General features: G+C 67.6%; 1 protein-coding gene across 1 annotated transcript; it reads right to left on the reverse strand.

Annotated features, from left to right (window-relative positions):
- Positions 1-98: 98 nt before the first annotated feature.
- On the reverse strand, positions 99-14,232 carry TNS2 (tensin 2). The gene is made up of 29 exons (XM_090050942.1): positions 14,165-14,232; positions 12,894-13,005; positions 12,772-12,809; positions 10,792-10,830; positions 10,281-10,319; positions 10,043-10,092; positions 9,761-9,932; positions 9,436-9,486; positions 9,211-9,333; positions 8,966-9,030; positions 8,354-8,437; positions 8,161-8,273; positions 7,662-7,722; positions 7,482-7,557; positions 7,031-7,160; positions 6,474-6,539; positions 6,236-6,352; positions 4,807-5,925; positions 4,563-4,710; positions 3,801-4,444; positions 3,578-3,664; positions 3,188-3,319; positions 2,624-2,716; positions 2,385-2,462; positions 2,078-2,155; positions 1,777-1,945; positions 1,624-1,692; positions 1,463-1,492; positions 99-1,039 (listed from the first exon to the last, which is right to left on the reverse strand). Exons 1-29 carry the CDS (start codon positions 14,168-14,170, stop codon positions 898-900), a joined length of 4,131 nt encoding a protein of 1,376 aa, XP_089907068.1. The 5' UTR covers positions 14,171-14,232; the 3' UTR covers positions 99-897.
- Between the last annotated feature and the right edge of the window lie 3,388 nt (positions 14,233-17,620).

A 17,620-nucleotide genomic window follows, 5' to 3' on the forward strand; every position in this document is an offset into this window, starting at 1 on the left:
CTCTTGTTACGTGGCAGATATAAGGCCCTGTGCCACGTGGGGCAGGAGGAACTGATGATACAGGTCTGCTGCCCCATATATATTACTGCTTCTCTGACTAAAGCTCATATAAATTCTTTATTAGACAAAAATAGAGTTCTCTGTATTGGCCCCACACCAGGACCCTCTACTCTGCTCCCACCTTTCCCACCCTCCCCTCCTGGACACGTCCCGAGTACACCCAGCCCTGGAGGAGGGCAAGGAAGTCAGGACACTGCTTTTTGTCTCTTCCCTCCCCCCCTGCCCCCAACCGGCCCAACTAGGGCCAGGAGTGGGGCATGGTGTGCAGATGGGCCCTGTCTGCTGAGGGCTGGATTGTCCGGTGACGCTTTGCACTTGCTAATGGCCTGTCAGACAGGGGAGAGGTGGGCACAGAGCCCAGGAGTCCTAGTGCCCAGTGGCTACCCGCTCGCCCCAGCTCTCCTGTGCTGGGACCTGCGACCTGGACCGAGCTGAGAACAGAACCCGGGTATCCGGGCAGCCAGTCTCTGCATGTTGCCCCCCTCCCCCCCACCAGGCCCTGGCCCCTCCCAGCCAGGGGCTGATGGGATGGCATCTCTCAGCTGCCCCTTTCCCAGCTCCGCTGCCCCATGTGGCCTCCACTCCATCAACTCTCTCTGTCCGGGGGTTCCTGCAGCCGGGGCCTTTTTCTTTGCGGTTCCTTGAGGGATGTGGTAGCATCTGGAGCCTTGCGCAGGGGCAGGTGGGGCTAGTGCCCTGGGTCAGGCCTGGCTCTGTGGTCCCCTGCCCCACTCTGCTCCCTCCAGCAAGGGGGGCAGGGGGTGTTTGCTGTCCAGGGGCCTGGAGGTGCTCCGGTAAGAGGCCCCAGATGGCTGGGTTGCCCCGGGCAGGGGGCCCTCACTTCCGGTGCAGGCCCAGCAGGACCTTGGTGATGAAGTTGACAATGGCAGCGGCCGGCTGCTCGGGGTCCAGCTCGGCGAAGACGTGGCACACGTTCTCGCAGGGGCTGCCCTGCTTCTTGGCCACGAAGCCAAACAGCCTGGGGGGGGGCAGGGGGTGGTCAGAACATCAGATACTATGCCCCCCCCCTCCACACTCCTCCAGGCAGAGCCTGGACCCAGCCCTCCCTGCAGCTGGGACCTGGTTCTCTTCCCATAGAATGAGCTGTGTCCCACCCCAGAAACAGCTGCATTCCCAGCTGCATTCCCATAACAATGCCCATGTCCCATCCCAGAGGCAGCCGCATTTCAGCCCCAGGGTGATGAGGCCCAGGGCAGCTTGTGCACATCCTGGAGTGACAACTGCTGCCAGGAGTGAATGTGGCTGCTTCTGGGGGGGTGCAGCTGGCACTGCATCACCTCCTGCCCTAGCGCTGGAGGGGGAGGCTCTGAGCACAGCCCTGCATACACCAGGCTGGGGGAGGGGGAAGAGACCCTGTCCTGCCCCCACCCTCCGCACTCACTTGGAGGTGGTGCCGTCTGGGTTTGTCCATCTGCAGAGAAACGAAGCGGGGGGCACTCATGAGTTGCAGCGTCCCAAACTTGGGCGTCCCTGGGAGGGCACCGGGGGTGCAGCAGCTCCCAGCCGGGCAGCAGGGGGCACTGCAGGGGGTGGGGTTGGTACCTCCTGTCCTGTGGGTCAGTGCTGCAGTAGGTGATGCTGCTGACAGGGTAGTGGCGCCGGAAGAAGAGCCTGCAGGCCAAGCACAGGGAAGGGGGTTGAGCACAGGGGTCCGGGCAGGGCCGGGGGGTGGCACGGACGCAGCGCGGCACTCACTTGCGCTGGCTGTCAGTGAGGGTGATGCCCTGGGCCGAGACCTTGAAGTGCACGGGAGTGGCAGGTGGGCGCGGGTTGCAGGCCAGGGTGCTGCTGGCCGCCTTGGCCACGGCCTGTGGCCCTGTCAGCGACTCAGTCTCCACCGAGCTGAGGTAGAGCACACTGCAGGCTGCGGGCGGCACCGGGTCACAGGGGTGGCCGGACCCTGCTTGGCCCCTGAGGCCCAGCTGGAGCCGAACGCACCGGGCCGGCTCTGGGCTGAGCATGGCACGGCCTCCCAGCCCCTGCCACAGGTACCTACCTGCCCCCTGTCGCAGCAGGTCAGCGGCCGTGCTCATGTTGGCAGGAACGGCCACCTCCGGGCTCTCCTCCGTGGGGTCTGAGCGGGAGACAGGGCACCAGTGGCTGGGGGAGCCAGGACTCCTGGATCCCATCCCCATGTGGGGCGGGCAGCCCAAGGATGGTGCCAGGGGCAGGAGGCCTGGAGTGACCCCAGTTGATATGAGCTTGGGGGGTGTAGGGGGGTGCAGCCCCCAGCTCCGTGCCCTCATGGTGTCCATGGAGTGGGTCATGGTCTGCAGGCTGGGCAGGGCCCTCTGTGTCCCTACCTTTGCTGGGGATGCGCAGTCGGCAGGGCAGTGAGATGGGGGTGATGGCATGCTGCGACACCAGGGCTGGCAGGCTGCCTGCGGGGAGACCAGCACCCATGGGGTTAAGCCAGGGCTCTGCCCCCCCCACTTCCCCCTCCTCCAAGTCCCCAGGATCTTCCCCCCCCGGAGGTACAGGGGGGCAGGGGTTTGTGCCATGGTGGGCATGTGGGTGAGGCTGCCCCTGCCCCCCCACTCACCGAAGTGGGGCTCATCCTGGCAGCCCTTGATCTTCACACCCTTGGGACCCGTCTCGATCAGGAAGTGCCGCACCAGCTGCTCCATGGGGTCCCCTGGGCAGGCAGGGCCAGGTCAGCGCCCCCAACAGTGCCAATACCACCCCCCGCCAGGGCTGACCACAGGCTGGGGCACAGACCGGGGCCAGGGCTCCTGAGTACTATGCTCACCCCTGGGAAGGGAGGGGGTCTGGGGGTCTGAGCAGGGATGGGGCAGCATCCAGGACACCTGACATCTGTACCCTACCCTGAGAGGGCATGTAGAGGGGGAGCCTGGCCTCCTGGGTTTCTGCCCACCTCGAGGAAGGGAGGGGGCAGCAGCCAGGACCCTGCTGAGAGGGGCCAGGTGGGGTGGAGCTGGCAGCCAGGACTCCCGGGTTTTGGGCCCTGATCCAGCAGAGCCCTGCTGGATGGGTATGGACCAGCCCCTCTTGTGCCTCAGTTTCCCTCCTGGCAGTCTGCAAGGCAACCCTCCGGCTGTGGGGGTGCTGCACAGTGTTTGGGGGGGGGTGCCACACAGGCGCTTACCCTTGGAGGAGTGGGGGGCACAGTTGGGCGGGGGTGTTGCCACCTTCAGTGCCAGCCCATAGGCGCCCTGGAAGGAGTTGCTGTCGCGGATGAGGAAGGCGCCTGGCTCCTTGTCCTTGAGCAAGGCGATAGCTAAGTGGAGGGAAAGAGGCCACGTCAGCTCTGCACTGGGAATAGCCTCTGCCCACCCCACATACCCCAGCCATGGGGGTTCCCCCTGGGCAGGGAGCTGGGAACCTGCATCTTGAGTCCCAGTAAATGATTGGTTTGCACTGGCGGGGGGGGGATAAGGGACAGGACTCCTGGGATCTGCTCCCAGCATTGCGGGGGTCTAGAGGGCAGGGGCAGGACTTCCACCGAAATGGCCCTGACCCCTCCAACCCCTCATACCTTGGTCCCGGGACAGGCTGGGCTTGTGCCAGAACTTGGATGTGTCCTGCACGAACTGGATGTGGCCAGGCCCCTCTGCCTGAGGGTCTGCAGGAGAGAGGTGTCGTGAGCGCCTGGTGCTCTCAGCCCAGCCTCCTGCCCCAGCCAGGGGCGCTACAGGCTGCAGGGGCAGAAGCAGCGGCCCCAGGGTAATTCCCCCTCACCCCCAGGGGCCGTGACTGACCTGGCGTGGTGGTGTTGGGGGCGAAGCTGACGTGGGCAGGGGCCCCAGGGCTGCGGCCGGGCAGGGGGCTCCTCTCCCACAGCCCCGTGGGCACCGCGTGGCGCTTCTCGGGCAGGGGTGGCTGTGGCTGTGGCTGGGGGCTGCTTTCCCGCCCCGTGTAGTATGCTGTGGCCAGCGGGAAGGCCAGCGTGGGCGACCCCTGGGCATCCGGGGAGGCTGGTGGCTGGGTGCTGAGGGGGCTCCCGCCAGCACAGCGGGGCAGGGTGCCTGGCCGGGGCTCGGCCTGGGGGAGCCCGTTGTGGGCCGGCGTGGCCTGGAGCGTGGCCGCAGCTTGGTAGCTGGCTAAGGGGCTCCGTGGGGCGGGGCTGGTAGGTGGGGGAGAGCCCGGGGTCCCCTCAGCTGCCGGCCTGGGGGGGGATGGCTCAGGGGAGGCCGCTGGGGGGCTGGGGGGGTAGCGGGTGCGAGGGCAGGGGCTGTTGGCCTTGGCCCGTGGGGTGAAGCTCTGTGGCGGGGACGGGGTGGGCATGAGGCCAGATGTCCCCCCTGAAGAAGCCGGAGGCCTTTCCAGGGTCCTGGTGGCGCTGGATGGGGCCATAGCTGCAGGGCTGGGGGGTGCTGCGTTCTCCGGGGTGCCGTATGTGGTGCTGTGGACACACAGAGGGGGCACCTCAGTGCTGCCCAGTGCTCCCCAGGATGCCAGCTGCTTGCTAGCCCAGGCCTGGGGGTGTGGGTCACTGGTCCTGCGCCCGGTGCTGCACATACCTGTCCTGGCTCTGCACGGGGCTGCTGGTGTGCAGGGGGGTGGGCGGCTCTGGCAGGCTGGGGCTGCAGGACTCCCACGGGGGACGCAAGGAGCCTGAGCCATTGGGGACATCTCTCCAAGGTGTCCGCTCGCTGGGCGGTGGCAGCTCTGGGGGGAGATGGTAGAAAACCAGTCAGACCCCCCCCGAGACTCGCTCCATGCCTGTTGCCCCCCCCCATGTCGACCCTGCACCCCAGGGCTCACCAGGGTGCACGGGGCCAGGTCGCAGGTATCCGTTGCTGGGCTCCATGCCTGGCGGCTCGTAGCCGTGGGTGCCGTCGGGGGAGGCTGAGCCGGGCCGGGGGTGCGCGTGGCACTCGGGGCTGTAGCAGAGGCGGGGGGGGACCCGGGGGCTGCAGCAGGGGCAGGACCCAGGGGGCAACATCGGTGGGTAGGCGGGGGCATAGCGGGGGTAACGGCAGTGCTCTGGAGGCTCGTAGGCACGGGCGAAGTGCCTGCTGGGCCCCTTGGCATGAGGGAGCTCGAGCTCGAAGGCTTCGGGGTGCCCGCGGGTGTAGGGCAGGAACAGGGGCAGGGCCAGGGGAGGTCGGGGCGCCCAGGCCTCAGGCTCTCGCTCCAGACGCAGGCCGTAGCGGGCACCGGGAGGGGCTCCCTTGCCCTGGCAGTCCTGGCAGGGGCACAGCTGAACCACATCCAGGGGCTCCTCGTCCAGCAGCAGCTCCCTGCCAGGACCAGGCGGCTGTTCATAGGGGGGCACCAGCCCCTCCGACAGGGACCGATACAGCCGCCGCTTGTCGGCCTCGGCATAGGGCACCCCCTCGCCCATCTGGGGCAGCTCAAAGCCGTCAGGGCGCAGGGGGAGCCCGTTGGCGCCGTAGGCTGGGTGCCGGCGCTCCAGGGTGCCCTCGGGCCTGTAGCCAATGCTGGTGGGTGGCCTCTCGGGGCTGGGGGTGCCCAGGTAGCCGGCGTGGCAGGAGCAGTGGCGAGTTAGGCCACGCCGCCGCATGGGATAGGGCCCCAGCGTGGCGTCGTCATCCAAGATGGCTGTCTCTCGGGTCCGGGCACCATTGCCGGGGAGAGAATCCGGCTCAGCCCGGGGGGACGGCACGCCGAAGCCGTCCAGGAGGCGATCGAGCTCCTCGCGCTCGGCGGGCGTTGGCAGGGCGCGGGTGGGTGGCGTGGCCTCGTCTGCCCGCTCTGTCAGCATGGACGAGTGGCCCGAGTCACTGCTCACGGACAGGAGGCCACGTGCCGGCGGGGGTGACTCAGGGCTGGCGCTGCCCCCGGGGCCCGGGAGGCTCCGCTTCTTCTGTACCCGTGCATACAGGCTGCCGTCCAGGGGCCCTTGCATGTGCGACAGGTCTGCAGGGAGGGCAGGGGTCAGAGCAGGTGTGGGGCCACAGCACATGTGCACACCCCCAAGTGCAAGCACCCACACATTACACACACACACCTGTGTACCAGGCAGTGTGCATACATGCTGATGAACATGAACAACCATCCACACGTGCCAGCACACAGAAGCATGCATGCACACACGTGTGTGCGCACACACATGCATGCTGCCTGCTCCAGTCCTACCAGGGGGCGCCAGAGGCTGCAAACCCCTTCTCCCCCCCCAGCAGCCCAGGGGGGTGTTGTCTCATGCCCCCGTGCCTGCTTGCAGCCCCACCTTCCAGGCTGTCCTCATGGTGCACGTTGAAGCTCTCGTACGAGTCCCAGCGCACGGCTGGTTCACTGATGTTGTAGTCTACGCTGACACCAGGGCCGTTGCCCACTGCCTCCCAGCCTGCGACGGGGGGGTCAGGTCAGCACTGTCATGGCCTGGGCACCAGGGGGAACCCACCCCACCCCAGCCCCCCAACCCTTCCCCCACACACCAGCCCTCCCCGCCACACCCAGGCCCTCACCTTTGATTTTCTCGGGGCCCGAGGAGAAGATGAACTCCACGCTGGCCTCGAAGGGGAACCGCTCGTCTGCAGAGTGACACAGAGGGGCTGGTACTAGTTTGGGGCTGAATTGCATGAGGGCTTGGAGAGGGTGGGCGCAAGGGGGCATACAGCTTACACGGGTAGGCATGGGGACATGCAGGGGCTGGTAAAAGGGGATACAAGGTTTGCACACGGTCATGCAGCTTGCACACGGCTGGCACAAGTGGGCACGGGGATTTGCACAGGAGGCATGCAGTTCACACAGCTGGCACAAGGGGCACAAGGTTTGCATTGGGGAGCACAGCTCACAAAGGGCTGGCATGAGTGGGCACGGGGGTTGGCATGGGGGCATGCAACTTGTGCAGGGGCTAGTAAAAAGGGATACAAGGCTTGTACGGGGCGGGCATGGGGGACAAGGGGGCTTGCATGAGGGTAGGCAGCTGGCACAAGGGCCATTGTCAGGAGCACCATCAGGGGCCCGTGTTTGGGGGCATGCTCTGCCCGCAGCTGGGGCTGTCCCCTAGCCCCCACCTCACCTGTCCAGGCCTCGTCGAGCTCGTCCTTGCTGAACCAGAGCTGGGAGCCGTGGACGGTGCAGGTATGGAACTGCACCCGGAAAACCACGTCCCGCTCGGCCCCGTGGCTCTGCCTGTGGTAGCACTTCACCTGTGTGGGGTGAGGGGCGTCAGGCGTGTATGCGGCCCCCACAGGCGCACGCAGGCATGGAAGCATCTGTGCCCCCTCCCCTGTGCCCACCCACACACGTGCAAGCCCATGTTCAAAGCCATGCACACATGACACAACCAGCTGGGCGCGCACAGAGGGCTCTGTGCACCCTCCCTTGTGCCCACCTACCCCTTGCACATTAATTCGCACGTGCAAACCCATGTGCAGATGCCTGGCTCCACCACATGCACACACAGCCACAAGAGCATCCATGTGCCCCCCCCTTGTACACCCATTTGCACATGTGCTCACTGCTCTCACCATCACGTCCCCTTTCAGCAGCAGGGCCGGCTCCAGGGTGATGCAGAGCTTCTGGGTGCCAGGGCCAGTCAGACTACTGCAGAGGCAGAGAGGCAGGGGCTGGCTCGGAGCTGGGGGAGCGTGGCCTGGGTGTACCCTAGAGTCAGCCGCTATGGGCGGTGCAGGGGGGCTCATACTCACTAGATCCCAGAGGTGTAGACGAGCTGCATGGACTGGTAGATCTTCAGGAAGGGGTGGTATCCTGGGGAGAGTGGGGTCAGGGGTTAGGGGGGCAACACATGGGTCTGCCCTCGCAGGGAGTAGCACACATGTGCAGGCACACGCAGGTCCTTCTCTGTGTGCACATCTCTTGCCCAGGAAAGCATGCACGCAGGTGTGGAGGGCTGGGGTATGTGTGCACATGCATGTGTGCCTGGACTCTTCTCCATGCACAGGACCGCACCCCCCTGGAAAGCATGCGTGTGCCCGTGTGCATTGGCATACACCAGTATGTGCCCACACGTGTGCCGGTGGCTCCCGCGAAGGGTCGGGGCTGCTTGTGCACACTTTGCCCAGACGTGGGAGCATGCCTGTCTGGCCTGTGCTGGTGGGCTGCTACATGTGCGGTCACAAGGGTGGCCACGATGCTCCCCCCTTTCCTCTCCACCCCCGTGCATGAGCCCAGGCCTGTGCTGCTCACCTCCACGGGCCTCGAAGGCAGGCAGGGCAGGCACGCGGACATGGTGCAGGAACAGCGTGTGGCTGTTCATCTTGATGGCTCCCGAGAGCAGCCCGCTGAAGTAGTTGATGTACCTGGGGGGGGCGGGGGCAGAGCTCAGCCATTAGCCTGGGGAGACCCAGCGCCCTCCCACCTCCTGACGTCCTCCACTCACCTCCTCTGCGAGGGCTGCAGGGCTGCGGACACCTTGTCCTCGCAGAACTTGCGCATGGCTAGCGTGCTCAGTGCCTGGTCTGGGCTGCGGGGGGCATGGGGTCAGCACGGGGTTGAGGTGTGGGGGCAGGCAGGGTGGGGCAGAAGGGGGCAGCAGGGATTGTGGTGGGGGGGGGCTCCAGGAGCCCCCATGCCCATGCTGAGCTGGAAGGGGTCCCAGCCTCCCAGCCCCGGATAGGCTCTTATCCCTGCACAGCCCCCCAGGAGGTTGTCCTGGGCTCCCTGTACTGGGATGGAGCGGTTCCGGCCCCCCTGTACTGGGATGGAGGGGTCCTGGCCCCCCTGTACTGGGATGGAGGTGTCCCGGCCCCCTATACTGGGATGGAGGGATCCTGGCCTCCCTGTACTGGGATGGAGGGATCCTGGCCTCCCTGTACTGGGATGGAGAAGTTCTGGCCCCTCTGTACTGGGATGGAGGGGTCCCGGCCCCTCTGTACTGGGATGGAGGGGTCCCGGCCCCTCTGTACTGGGATGGAGGGATCCTGGCCCCCTTGTACTGGGATGGAGGGATCCTGGCCCCCTTGTACTGGGATGAGGAGTGCCAACCTCGTACCTGGCGGAGATTTTGCTGTAGTGCATGTAGGCTGCCACGATGACGCCTGTCTTGCCCTTGTTCCCCTGCACCAAGGAGGGTGAGTCAGGGGGGGTCGCACACAATGGGGCCCTGGGGCACAGGCATGAGAGTCCAACCTGGGAGACCCCAGTCCCTGCTGCCCCCCAACCCCTCCAGGGGCTGCCCCCACCCCTGCCAGTCCCCCGGCTCAGCCCCCACAACAAACCCCCCAGCCCTGTCCCCACCTTGCAGTGCAGCACAGCGACGTGCTGGGGGTGCGCATGCAGCCAGCTCTCCATGGCCTTGCAGATGGAGCAGATCCTGTCCAGGGGGGGCGCGTGCCCATCCGGCCAGCCAAACTCCTGCACCTGTGCAGCCGGTGGGGTGGGGAAACGGGGGGTATGAGCCGCCCACATCACTCCCCCACCCCATGCACCTCAGCCCCCCAGAGCTGGGCACCCCCTGCTCACCTTGGGGTTCAGGCGGGCGATGTCGTGGCGCTTCTCCGACAGGTTGAAGAGCTGCAGGGGACAGCGAGAGGCTCAGGGCTGCGGGTGGGGCAGGGCCCCCCCTGCCCACAGAGCATGGACCCAGCCCCCTGGTGCCAGTTGTGGGGAAACTGAGGCACAGCCATGCACCAGGCCAGACACCATAGCAGGGAGCAGGAGCTTGACTCCCAGCACAACCTGCCCCCCTTGCCCCCAGCTCTCACCACTAGGTCCCTCCCCCTCCTAAACCAGGGGGAAAACCCAGGAGTCCTGGCTCCTGCCCCTGCTGTAACCACTAGGCTCCTACCGTGTACTTGTCCTCGTGCTTGGACTTGAGCATCTGGGCCACCTCGCGGAGGTGGCCGCGGTAGCGCTGCTCCTCCAGCCCCGGGGGGAAGAAGACGGAGATGATGCGCTCGGTGATGTACGTCAGGTCCAGGTCGTAGGCGCGCTCCATCACTTGGTCCAGGCTGAAGCTCCTGTGGCGGGGGGAAATTATGAGCAGGCCATGGGGTCTCCCACCCCGCTCTCCCCCCAACAGGCACGGGGGTCCCAGGTCTTCCCCCGGCCATGCCCCCAGCCCCCTCACCTGGGCAGGGTGCTCCTCTGCTTCCCCGTGTTTAGGGACTTAGTGGAGCCCTGGAAGACAAAGGGGCTGTCAGGGTCCTGCCTCGTTTCACGGGCACTGGGCAGCCCCGGTCTCGCACGGGTTCACCAGGGAGCCATGTGCAAGCGCGGTTTCCCCTGGCCCCTTCGTGCCCTGCCAGCTCCAGCCGGGGCCTGGGGGCTTTGGGGGGCATTCCCGATGCGGGGGCCGGGGGACTCACCAAGTGCTCGATGCGCCGCGCCGGAGCCGTGTTCCTCCTCTGGCATGTGGGAAAGAGGGAGAGAAGAGGGGGGATGGAGCCAGATCCCGGAGCAGCCAGGCCGGGCGCGCAGCCAGCGGCCCCGGGTCAGCAGCTGGAGCCCGTATCCCTCCCTTGACGGCTGCACGGATGTGCCGGAGCAGGGGAGGGGGATGGGCCAGGACCCCCGCATCCTGGGAGCTGGAGACCCGGCTCCCTTAGCTCCTGGCTCTGCAGCCAGGAGGATGCAGATGTGGGGGATGGCGAGGGGCCCCGGGCAGGGGCTCCTTCCTGACCCCTGTCTGCCCGGGAGCATGAAGGTGGAGGCAGCTGCCGCATGCTAGCGATCCCCCCGCCCCGCGGCCTGGATCCTGCTGGGTCCTGCAATGCCCTGGGCTGCACGAGCCCCTGCTCCTCCGTACCCCCTGGTGCCAGCTGCGGGCTTGGGGGGGGACCCCCGAGACCCCCCACCACATGAATGCCCCGCACTCACCAGCTCAGGGGGGGGCGCCGGCTGGCAAGACGATGTCACCTGGGAGCAGAAGGGAGGGGGTCAGCGCCAGCCCAGGCGCCCCTGTGTGCCAGCCCGGCCCCCCGGCCGTGACGCCAGCGTGACCGGGCAGGAGGCGGCCCCGGCGGGGGCCTGGGGCTGTTTTCCTTGGCCCCTTCCCGCAGGAGCACACAGAGGCCGTGATTCACGGCGTGTGGGGGGGGTTATATATAGAGCAACACAAACAGGCCGCACCCTGACATGCACACACATACACATGCACACTGGGGCCATTCAGCCCAGACCCCTGCCCACCACTGCTGCGGTGACCCCCCTTCGACTCAGCCCCCCAGGGGGACCCCGGCCCCCCGCTCCGGCAGCTAGCCTCGCTCCTGGCCTGGGCACCCCTATGGCACGCCACGGCAGGGGGCAGCGCCAGGCCAGGGTGGGGGGACAGAGCTACCCCCTCCCCAGAGCCCCCCCCAGTCAGTGGGAGTTGATTTGCATATGCAAAGATGACATTGCCACTCCCCCCAGATGCCCCGCCCCCCACTGCTCTGCTCCTGCCTGTGCCCCTCCCATCTCAATCTGCCCCTCCAGCCCCTTCTGGCTGCTGTCAACAGCCCCTCCCCCTCCCAAAGCCCCCAGCCCTGAGATATAGAGCAGCCTCCTCCCAGCTTCCGGCCCCCAGCCAGGGCCTGGGAAAACATCTGGAGCAGCTGGGGGCGGGGGATGCGGGAAGCCAGAACCGCCAGGGAACGGCATCAATGGCCACCTGGGGAGGGGAAAACCGAGGCACTGGGCAAGGGCCACTGCCAGGCTCTGCTGCCCATCTGGGCAAACTGAGGCTGGATGCAACCACCATTAGACCCCGCTCTGTTTCAGAGCTTGGACCAGGACCCAGGAGGCTCCGGCCCCGGCTCCGGCCCCGGCTGGCTGGACGAGCCACCGACCCCTCTTCATCGGTGCCTGGGGGAGAGCCCAGGAGTCCCGGCTTCAAGGCCTCCCCATCTCCCCAGCAGCCCCTGCTCCCTCTCCGCGGGCACCCCAGGAGTCCTGGCTGATGCTCCCCTGGCTGCCTCTGCTCTCAGCACTACCTCCCCTCGCAGGGACCCAGCACCCGGCACCCAGGGAGCTCCCTGGGGCCATGCCCTGCCCTGCCCCAGCACCCATGGGCACCCCTGCCCTGGTACCAGCCCAGGACCCCATCCCTTTCCTCCCCTCCTCTCTCCCTCATGCCCTCGCTTTCTCCCCCATCTCACGTGCAACTGAGACACATGCGTGTGCACACAGGTATGTGCCCCAGCCCCGGTTAAACCCCGCCTCGTCCCCATGCTGCCGCCTATGGGGGGAGCTGGGAACAGTGGAGGTGGGGTGGTCTGTGGCATCCATCCCCCTACGTTACCTGGGGGCAGCAGGACACTTGCTCTCCGGGCTCCTGGCGCCGCGAGCAGGCCCCGTGCCCGTCCCTGCCCTGTGTGCCGGCTGGCCAGCGGGACAGCACTGAGCCTGGGGCCTGCTGTATCTGCAGCTCTGGCCCGGGGCCAAGGCAAACCCAGCCTTACACAACCGCCCCGCCAGGACTTAAAGGGCCAGAGAAGCCTGGGCCAGGGCCCTGGTCTCCCTCCTGCTGAACTGGCTGGGCTGCGAGCTTCCCCACAGCAGTGCCCTGGCAGGCTGCCCCCGCCCTCTGCACTCCCTGCAAGCCCCCCTGCCTGTCTCTGCACATCCTCAGCCCAGGTCCCCTGGGAGCATCCGGGACCCCTGCTCCTGTTGCCTCCTGGCAGAGATAAGAGCCCGGGTCATGGGGGAGGCAGAGGAAGTGGGACGGGGGGGCAGGAGACATGATCCATTCTCTCCCCTCCCCCAGCCAGCCCCAGCACGGTCCATCCCCAGAGCCATGTGCCGACTGGGCTGGACTGGGTGGGTTGGCTCTGTCTCCTGTGAAGGGACACAGCCCAGCTGCCCCCCGCCAGCTCTTACCTTGGCTTCGCATTTCCGGTGGCTGGCAATCTTGCACACTGCGGGCAGAGAAGGGGGTCAGGGGCCGCGGTGCCCGGGTGGGGAGCAGGGAGTCACCCAGCCCCCCGGCCCTCCCGCGTTACCTTTGCAGACCAGCCCCTGGGCCTCGACGGGCTCCTTGCAGGCGGCGCAGGCCCGGTGCTTCTTCTTGAACGCCTTCTCACGGAAGCTGTGGGGCTCTGGCCCCTTCCCCGGCTGCGGAGCAGAGACGTGGCTGGGCTGGTGCCGTGGGGCGCTGGGTCCCGGCCCTGCCTGGGCACCGTGCACAGAGCCAGCGCTCACAACAGGCCTCCCCCCCGCCGCATTCCCAGGCCTGCGGCGGCTCCGATTACCCCGCATCGCCCCAGCTGTCCCACCGGAAACGCCGCCGCATTCCAGCCGTGGGAGTGGGGGGGGGCAAATGCCGGCGTTCTCATTGCAGCCTCCCCCAGCCCATGCACGCCCCCCCCAGTCTGGGGCCTGACAGAGCAGGCCTGGGGCCTGGACGCCTGGGTTTTATCCTCTGCTCTGGCACTGACCTGCTGGGTGACCCTGGGCATGACCCCTCTCCTGAACACATCGCCTAGGGTATGGGACTCCATGAGGAACCAGCAAGGGGTGTGCCCCCGTGACGCAGCCCCCAGACCCACATCGCCTGCTAGCCAGGGCCCCGCTCTGCTAGCCACGCTCACGGCCGGCGTTGGGGCAAGGGCTCCAGCCAGGATCCCGTCCCCCAACTTCCATCCAGGCCTGGAGTGAATAAGGCAGGGCCTGGGGACCCCCGACAGGGAGGGGGCTCCTGGGAGATGTAGTCCGGGGCGGGGGCAGCGGGAGTGAAAGCTGCCCTGTCTGGGCCGGGCTGAATGGGCGCCTTTCACGCGCCGGCCCGGCTATAAATAGCCATGAATCGGACCCTTTGTTGCAGCCCGCCGAGAACACGAGTATCTGTGCTACAGGGCAGGATCGCAGCGCGAGGCGGGGGGCTGAGGATGGAGGTGGGGGGCTGCCGACAGCGGGGAGCCCCCCAGTCCCAGACCTGACCCCCCAGCGATGGGCTGGGACAGCCTCAGCCCTCCCAAGGGGGGGCACGGCCAGCCCCAGTGAAACAGCCGGGCCACGGGGAGCCCGGTGCACACATGAACTCACCCTCACCCCTGATGTAAAGGTGCCATGCACGCGTGCACCAGTGCGCACACACGTGTGGACACGCTGGCTCTCCTGAGTACGCGCCAATGCCTTATGCGTGCACACGCCCCTCTGGCACCTGCCCTTGCACACTCCCCTTGCACGCATGAGTGAGCCGGGCAAGCCGGGCCCTGCGCCCCGGCCACGGCTGGCGGGCAGAGTGCAGCTCCCACCCCGCCTCACCTCTTACCGGCATCCCGAGCGGGGAGGGGGCTGGCGCCCTGTGTCCTGGCGTGCCGGGGGGGCTCCGGGAGCCGGCCGAGCTGGGGTTGAGTCCTGCCATTGGAGTCCCAGGGATCTGCGCCATGGCACAGCCCTTGCCAGTGCCCGCCCCCCTCCCACGGCTAGGCCCGGGCAGCAGAACAACATGTTTACTCACTGGCTCCGTCCCACCGTGGCGTGTCAGTGCCCGTTATTGTGCGCGTGCCCCAGGCGCCGTGCCCGCCCCTGCCAGCTGGGCCACGACGCGGGGGGCTCCTGCTCTGGGACCCCTGTGAGGGGCCGAGCTGGCAGCCGGGGGTGTGGGGTGGGGGTTGTGGGAGAGAGGAAAGGGGGCAGGGACGTGGAGGGTGGGATGGGAAGGGCGGGAGAAGGAAAGGGGCGGGCAGCAATGTGGGGGGACGCCAACCTGGTCAACGCCAGCCCCGTGCTGGCCCAGAGGCCGCAGCATGGCCCGGGCAGGGCGGGGGCCGTTCCCACGCCCCCGTGACAGCGGGATGGGAGTCTCCCTGGCAGCTGGACGCTGCGTTCCCAGTGCAGGAAGCGAGAGGGGACAGGCTGGGGCCGAATGTGGGTGCTGAGGGCGCCTGGGCATCCTCTGCTCTGCTCTCTGCACCCTCTCTGCCCCGCCTGCCGCGGGCACGAGCCAGCCCTGAGCCCGCCAGGCCCTGCCCTGCCTCATACACCACACATGGGACCCCCATGGGGGATTTTACTCCTGGGTTCTCCTGCCCTGGCTTAGATACAGACACATGCACTCACACAGGCACACACATGTACACAGACATACATGCACACAAACACATGCATGCAGATGCACATGCATGCACACAGATGTTCACACACACGCGTATGTCGCCATGCGCACCCACGCATGCACGCACACCTGTGCACATGCAGATGCGCATGTGCACACAGACACAGGCAGGCAGACATGGGTAGACATGCAGATGTGCACACAGATGCATACAAACATGCATGCAGATGTGCATGCCCCTGCACAGATGCGACACATGCGGACGTACACATGCTGTGCACATACCCAGGCACAGGTATGAACACATGCACGCGCTTGCACACACTCACACGCACGCAGAGCCAGGACCTGGGCTGAGATTAGGTAGCTCATTGCACACCTGGGCAGGAGAGAGGCTTGACTCCTACCCCTCTGCCCCAACCCCCAGGTACAGCCTTGGCACTTAGAGGCAGCTCCCAAGTCACTTGGCCGGGGCCCCTCGTGCTCGGCGCTGCGAAATGGGTCTGGGGCAAGGGCACACGGCCCCTCTAGTCCAGCCGAGCCTGGGAACCGGGTCAGACCCATCCCTGGCACCTCCTGCAGGGACCTGCTCTGCGCCCGGCCCCCAGATCCCCAGGGGTCCCCTGTCCTGGACAACCCCAAACTCTGACCCTCCCTGAGCAGGGCTGGGCGGGGGTCGCACCTACCCTGCAGGTGCCTGGCGCCCGGGCACTGCCCCTCCGCCCCAGCACCCGAAGCAGCACGTCCAGCGTGTCCCGTGGCTTCATGGCCTGACTGGCCAGCGCCCGCCTGCCCGTGGGATCGGACGTGCAGCTGGAAACAATGAGGCAGGGCCGGCCCGCGGCAGGACGGGGCTTCCTGACGCACAATAGCTCCTTCCCGTGGCGCTGAGGTCATTGCCATGGCCCAGGCCCTGCCAGGGTCCGGGGTCCGCAGTGGCCTGGGGCGGCCCAGGCAGCCCGCATGCCCCACGGGGGACCCAGGCAGGCCAAGGGGCCGAGGGAGCCCGAGGGGCCGGGGGAGAGGGAAGGCTCTGAGCCCCGAGGGGTTCGTGACACCGCCGACACCGCCAGCATCGGCCTCGAGCCAGGCAGGATGCGGCTTGGCTCCGGCCCCCTCCCAGGGCTGGACCTCGGGTTGGCGTCAGCACCGGGGCCTGCCAGGGCCGGGGCCGGGGCCGGCCATGCACGCTGACATCAGCTCTTGGCAGGGAGAGGCCGGAGCACAGGGGGGCACAAGCACGTGTACACGCGTGCAGGCAGCCACCGCACGTGCAAGCTGGCCCGGACCTGCACACGCGTGTGCCCGTGTCGCACGCAGTGCTGCCCCACATGGCCTCCCACATGCCCGCTGTGACACACGCAGCCTCCCTCAGCTCCCAACACACAGAGCCCCTGCACCTGGGCACGCACATGTGCTCACACGCTCTTGCACATGCATCGCCCTGCCAAGCCCCCCCGCCCCACACACGCTCCCTGCCTGCCTCCAAGCCGGCCCCCGCTCTGCTGTCTCCGTGTCCTTGCCAGGACCTCAGGCTGGGACGCGCCTTGCCCGGGCCAGGGACTTTCCAGGCACTTGGTGCCCCCCGCCCTGCGCCAGGCCTGGGCCCGGCCCCTGCTCTGGCGCTGATCCGAGAGGTGGGTACAGGCCGGGAAGCCCCGGGGGTGTGGGGCACCCCGCTGCACGCCAGGGGCTGCACAGCCACGGCTCACACCCCCGGAGCCATCCTTGAGCCCCCAGCCCATGCACCCCTACGGAGCACCCCAGGCCCCCCAGGAGCAGGCCAGCCCCCTCCAGCCAGCCTGGGGGGCCAGGGCTAGGTCCCTGCTGTGGCCCCCCCCACATCCCAGTCTGAGGTCCTGGGGCACCGTAATGCTGCTAATATTCGGGCTGTGGATTCCCGCCCCCGCCCCTGCAGTCACCCCCCGCTATAAAAGCACCTAGCCTCTCCCGGAGCCAGGGCCAGGCCTCCGCAGGGGGGGCCCCCGCCCCTCCGTGCCGCCCCTGAGGCTGCCGCGGTGCAAGCCCCTGTCCCACGAGGCCCAGACACGCGAGCACCCTGTCGCACGAGCGCCCTGTGGTACGAGACCCTGTTGCACGAGTGCCACCACACGAGACCCCGTCGCACGCGTGCCCTGTGGTACGAGGCCCTGTCGCACGAGTGCCACCACACAAGACCCCGTCGCACGAGTGCCCTGTGGTACGAGGCCCTGTCGCACGAGTGCCACCTCACGAGACCCCGTCGCACGCGTGCCCTGTGGTACGAGGCCCTGTCGCACGAGTGCCACCACACAAGACCCCGTCGCACGCGTGCCCTGTGGTACGAGGCCCTGTCGCACGAGTGCCACCTCACGAGACCCCGTCGCACGCGTGCCCTGTGGTACGAGCCGCCGTCGCACGAGCGCCGCCACACGAGACCCTTGCACGACGCCCCGTCGCACGAGCGCCCCCCCGCGTCCAAGCCGGAGCGGCCCGGTCCCCACGGCCGCCGCAGCGCCCAGCCCGGGGGGCGGCTCTCCTCCACGGCAGCGCCTGGAGGCACCGGCGGTTATTATGGGCTGGCAGGAGCCCCCGCGCGGCTCTGCCTGCCGCGGCCCCCCCCGCCGCGGCGTGGAAACCCCGCGGTACCTTCATGGCGCCCGCGCCGGCTCCGGGCCCGCGGCCGCCCCC

This window comes from Crocodylus siamensis, chromosome 6, assembly GCF_052110815.1.
Source record: "Crocodylus siamensis isolate JL-2025a chromosome 6, ASM5211081v1, whole genome shotgun sequence".
In the NCBI taxonomy this organism is placed as follows: domain Eukaryota; kingdom Metazoa; phylum Chordata; order Crocodylia; family Crocodylidae; genus Crocodylus; species Crocodylus siamensis.

Coding starts and splice junctions, on each gene's coding strand:
- TNS2 (XM_090050942.1), bottom strand. Junction 8,438..8,965: donor TACAGCAAAATCTCCGCCAG/GTACGAGGTTGG, acceptor TGCCCCCCGCAG/CCCAGACCAGGCACTGAGCA. Junction 4,445..4,562: donor CCCGTGCAGAGCCAGGACAG/GTATGTGCAGCA, acceptor GTGTGTCCACAG/CACCACATACGGCACCCCGG.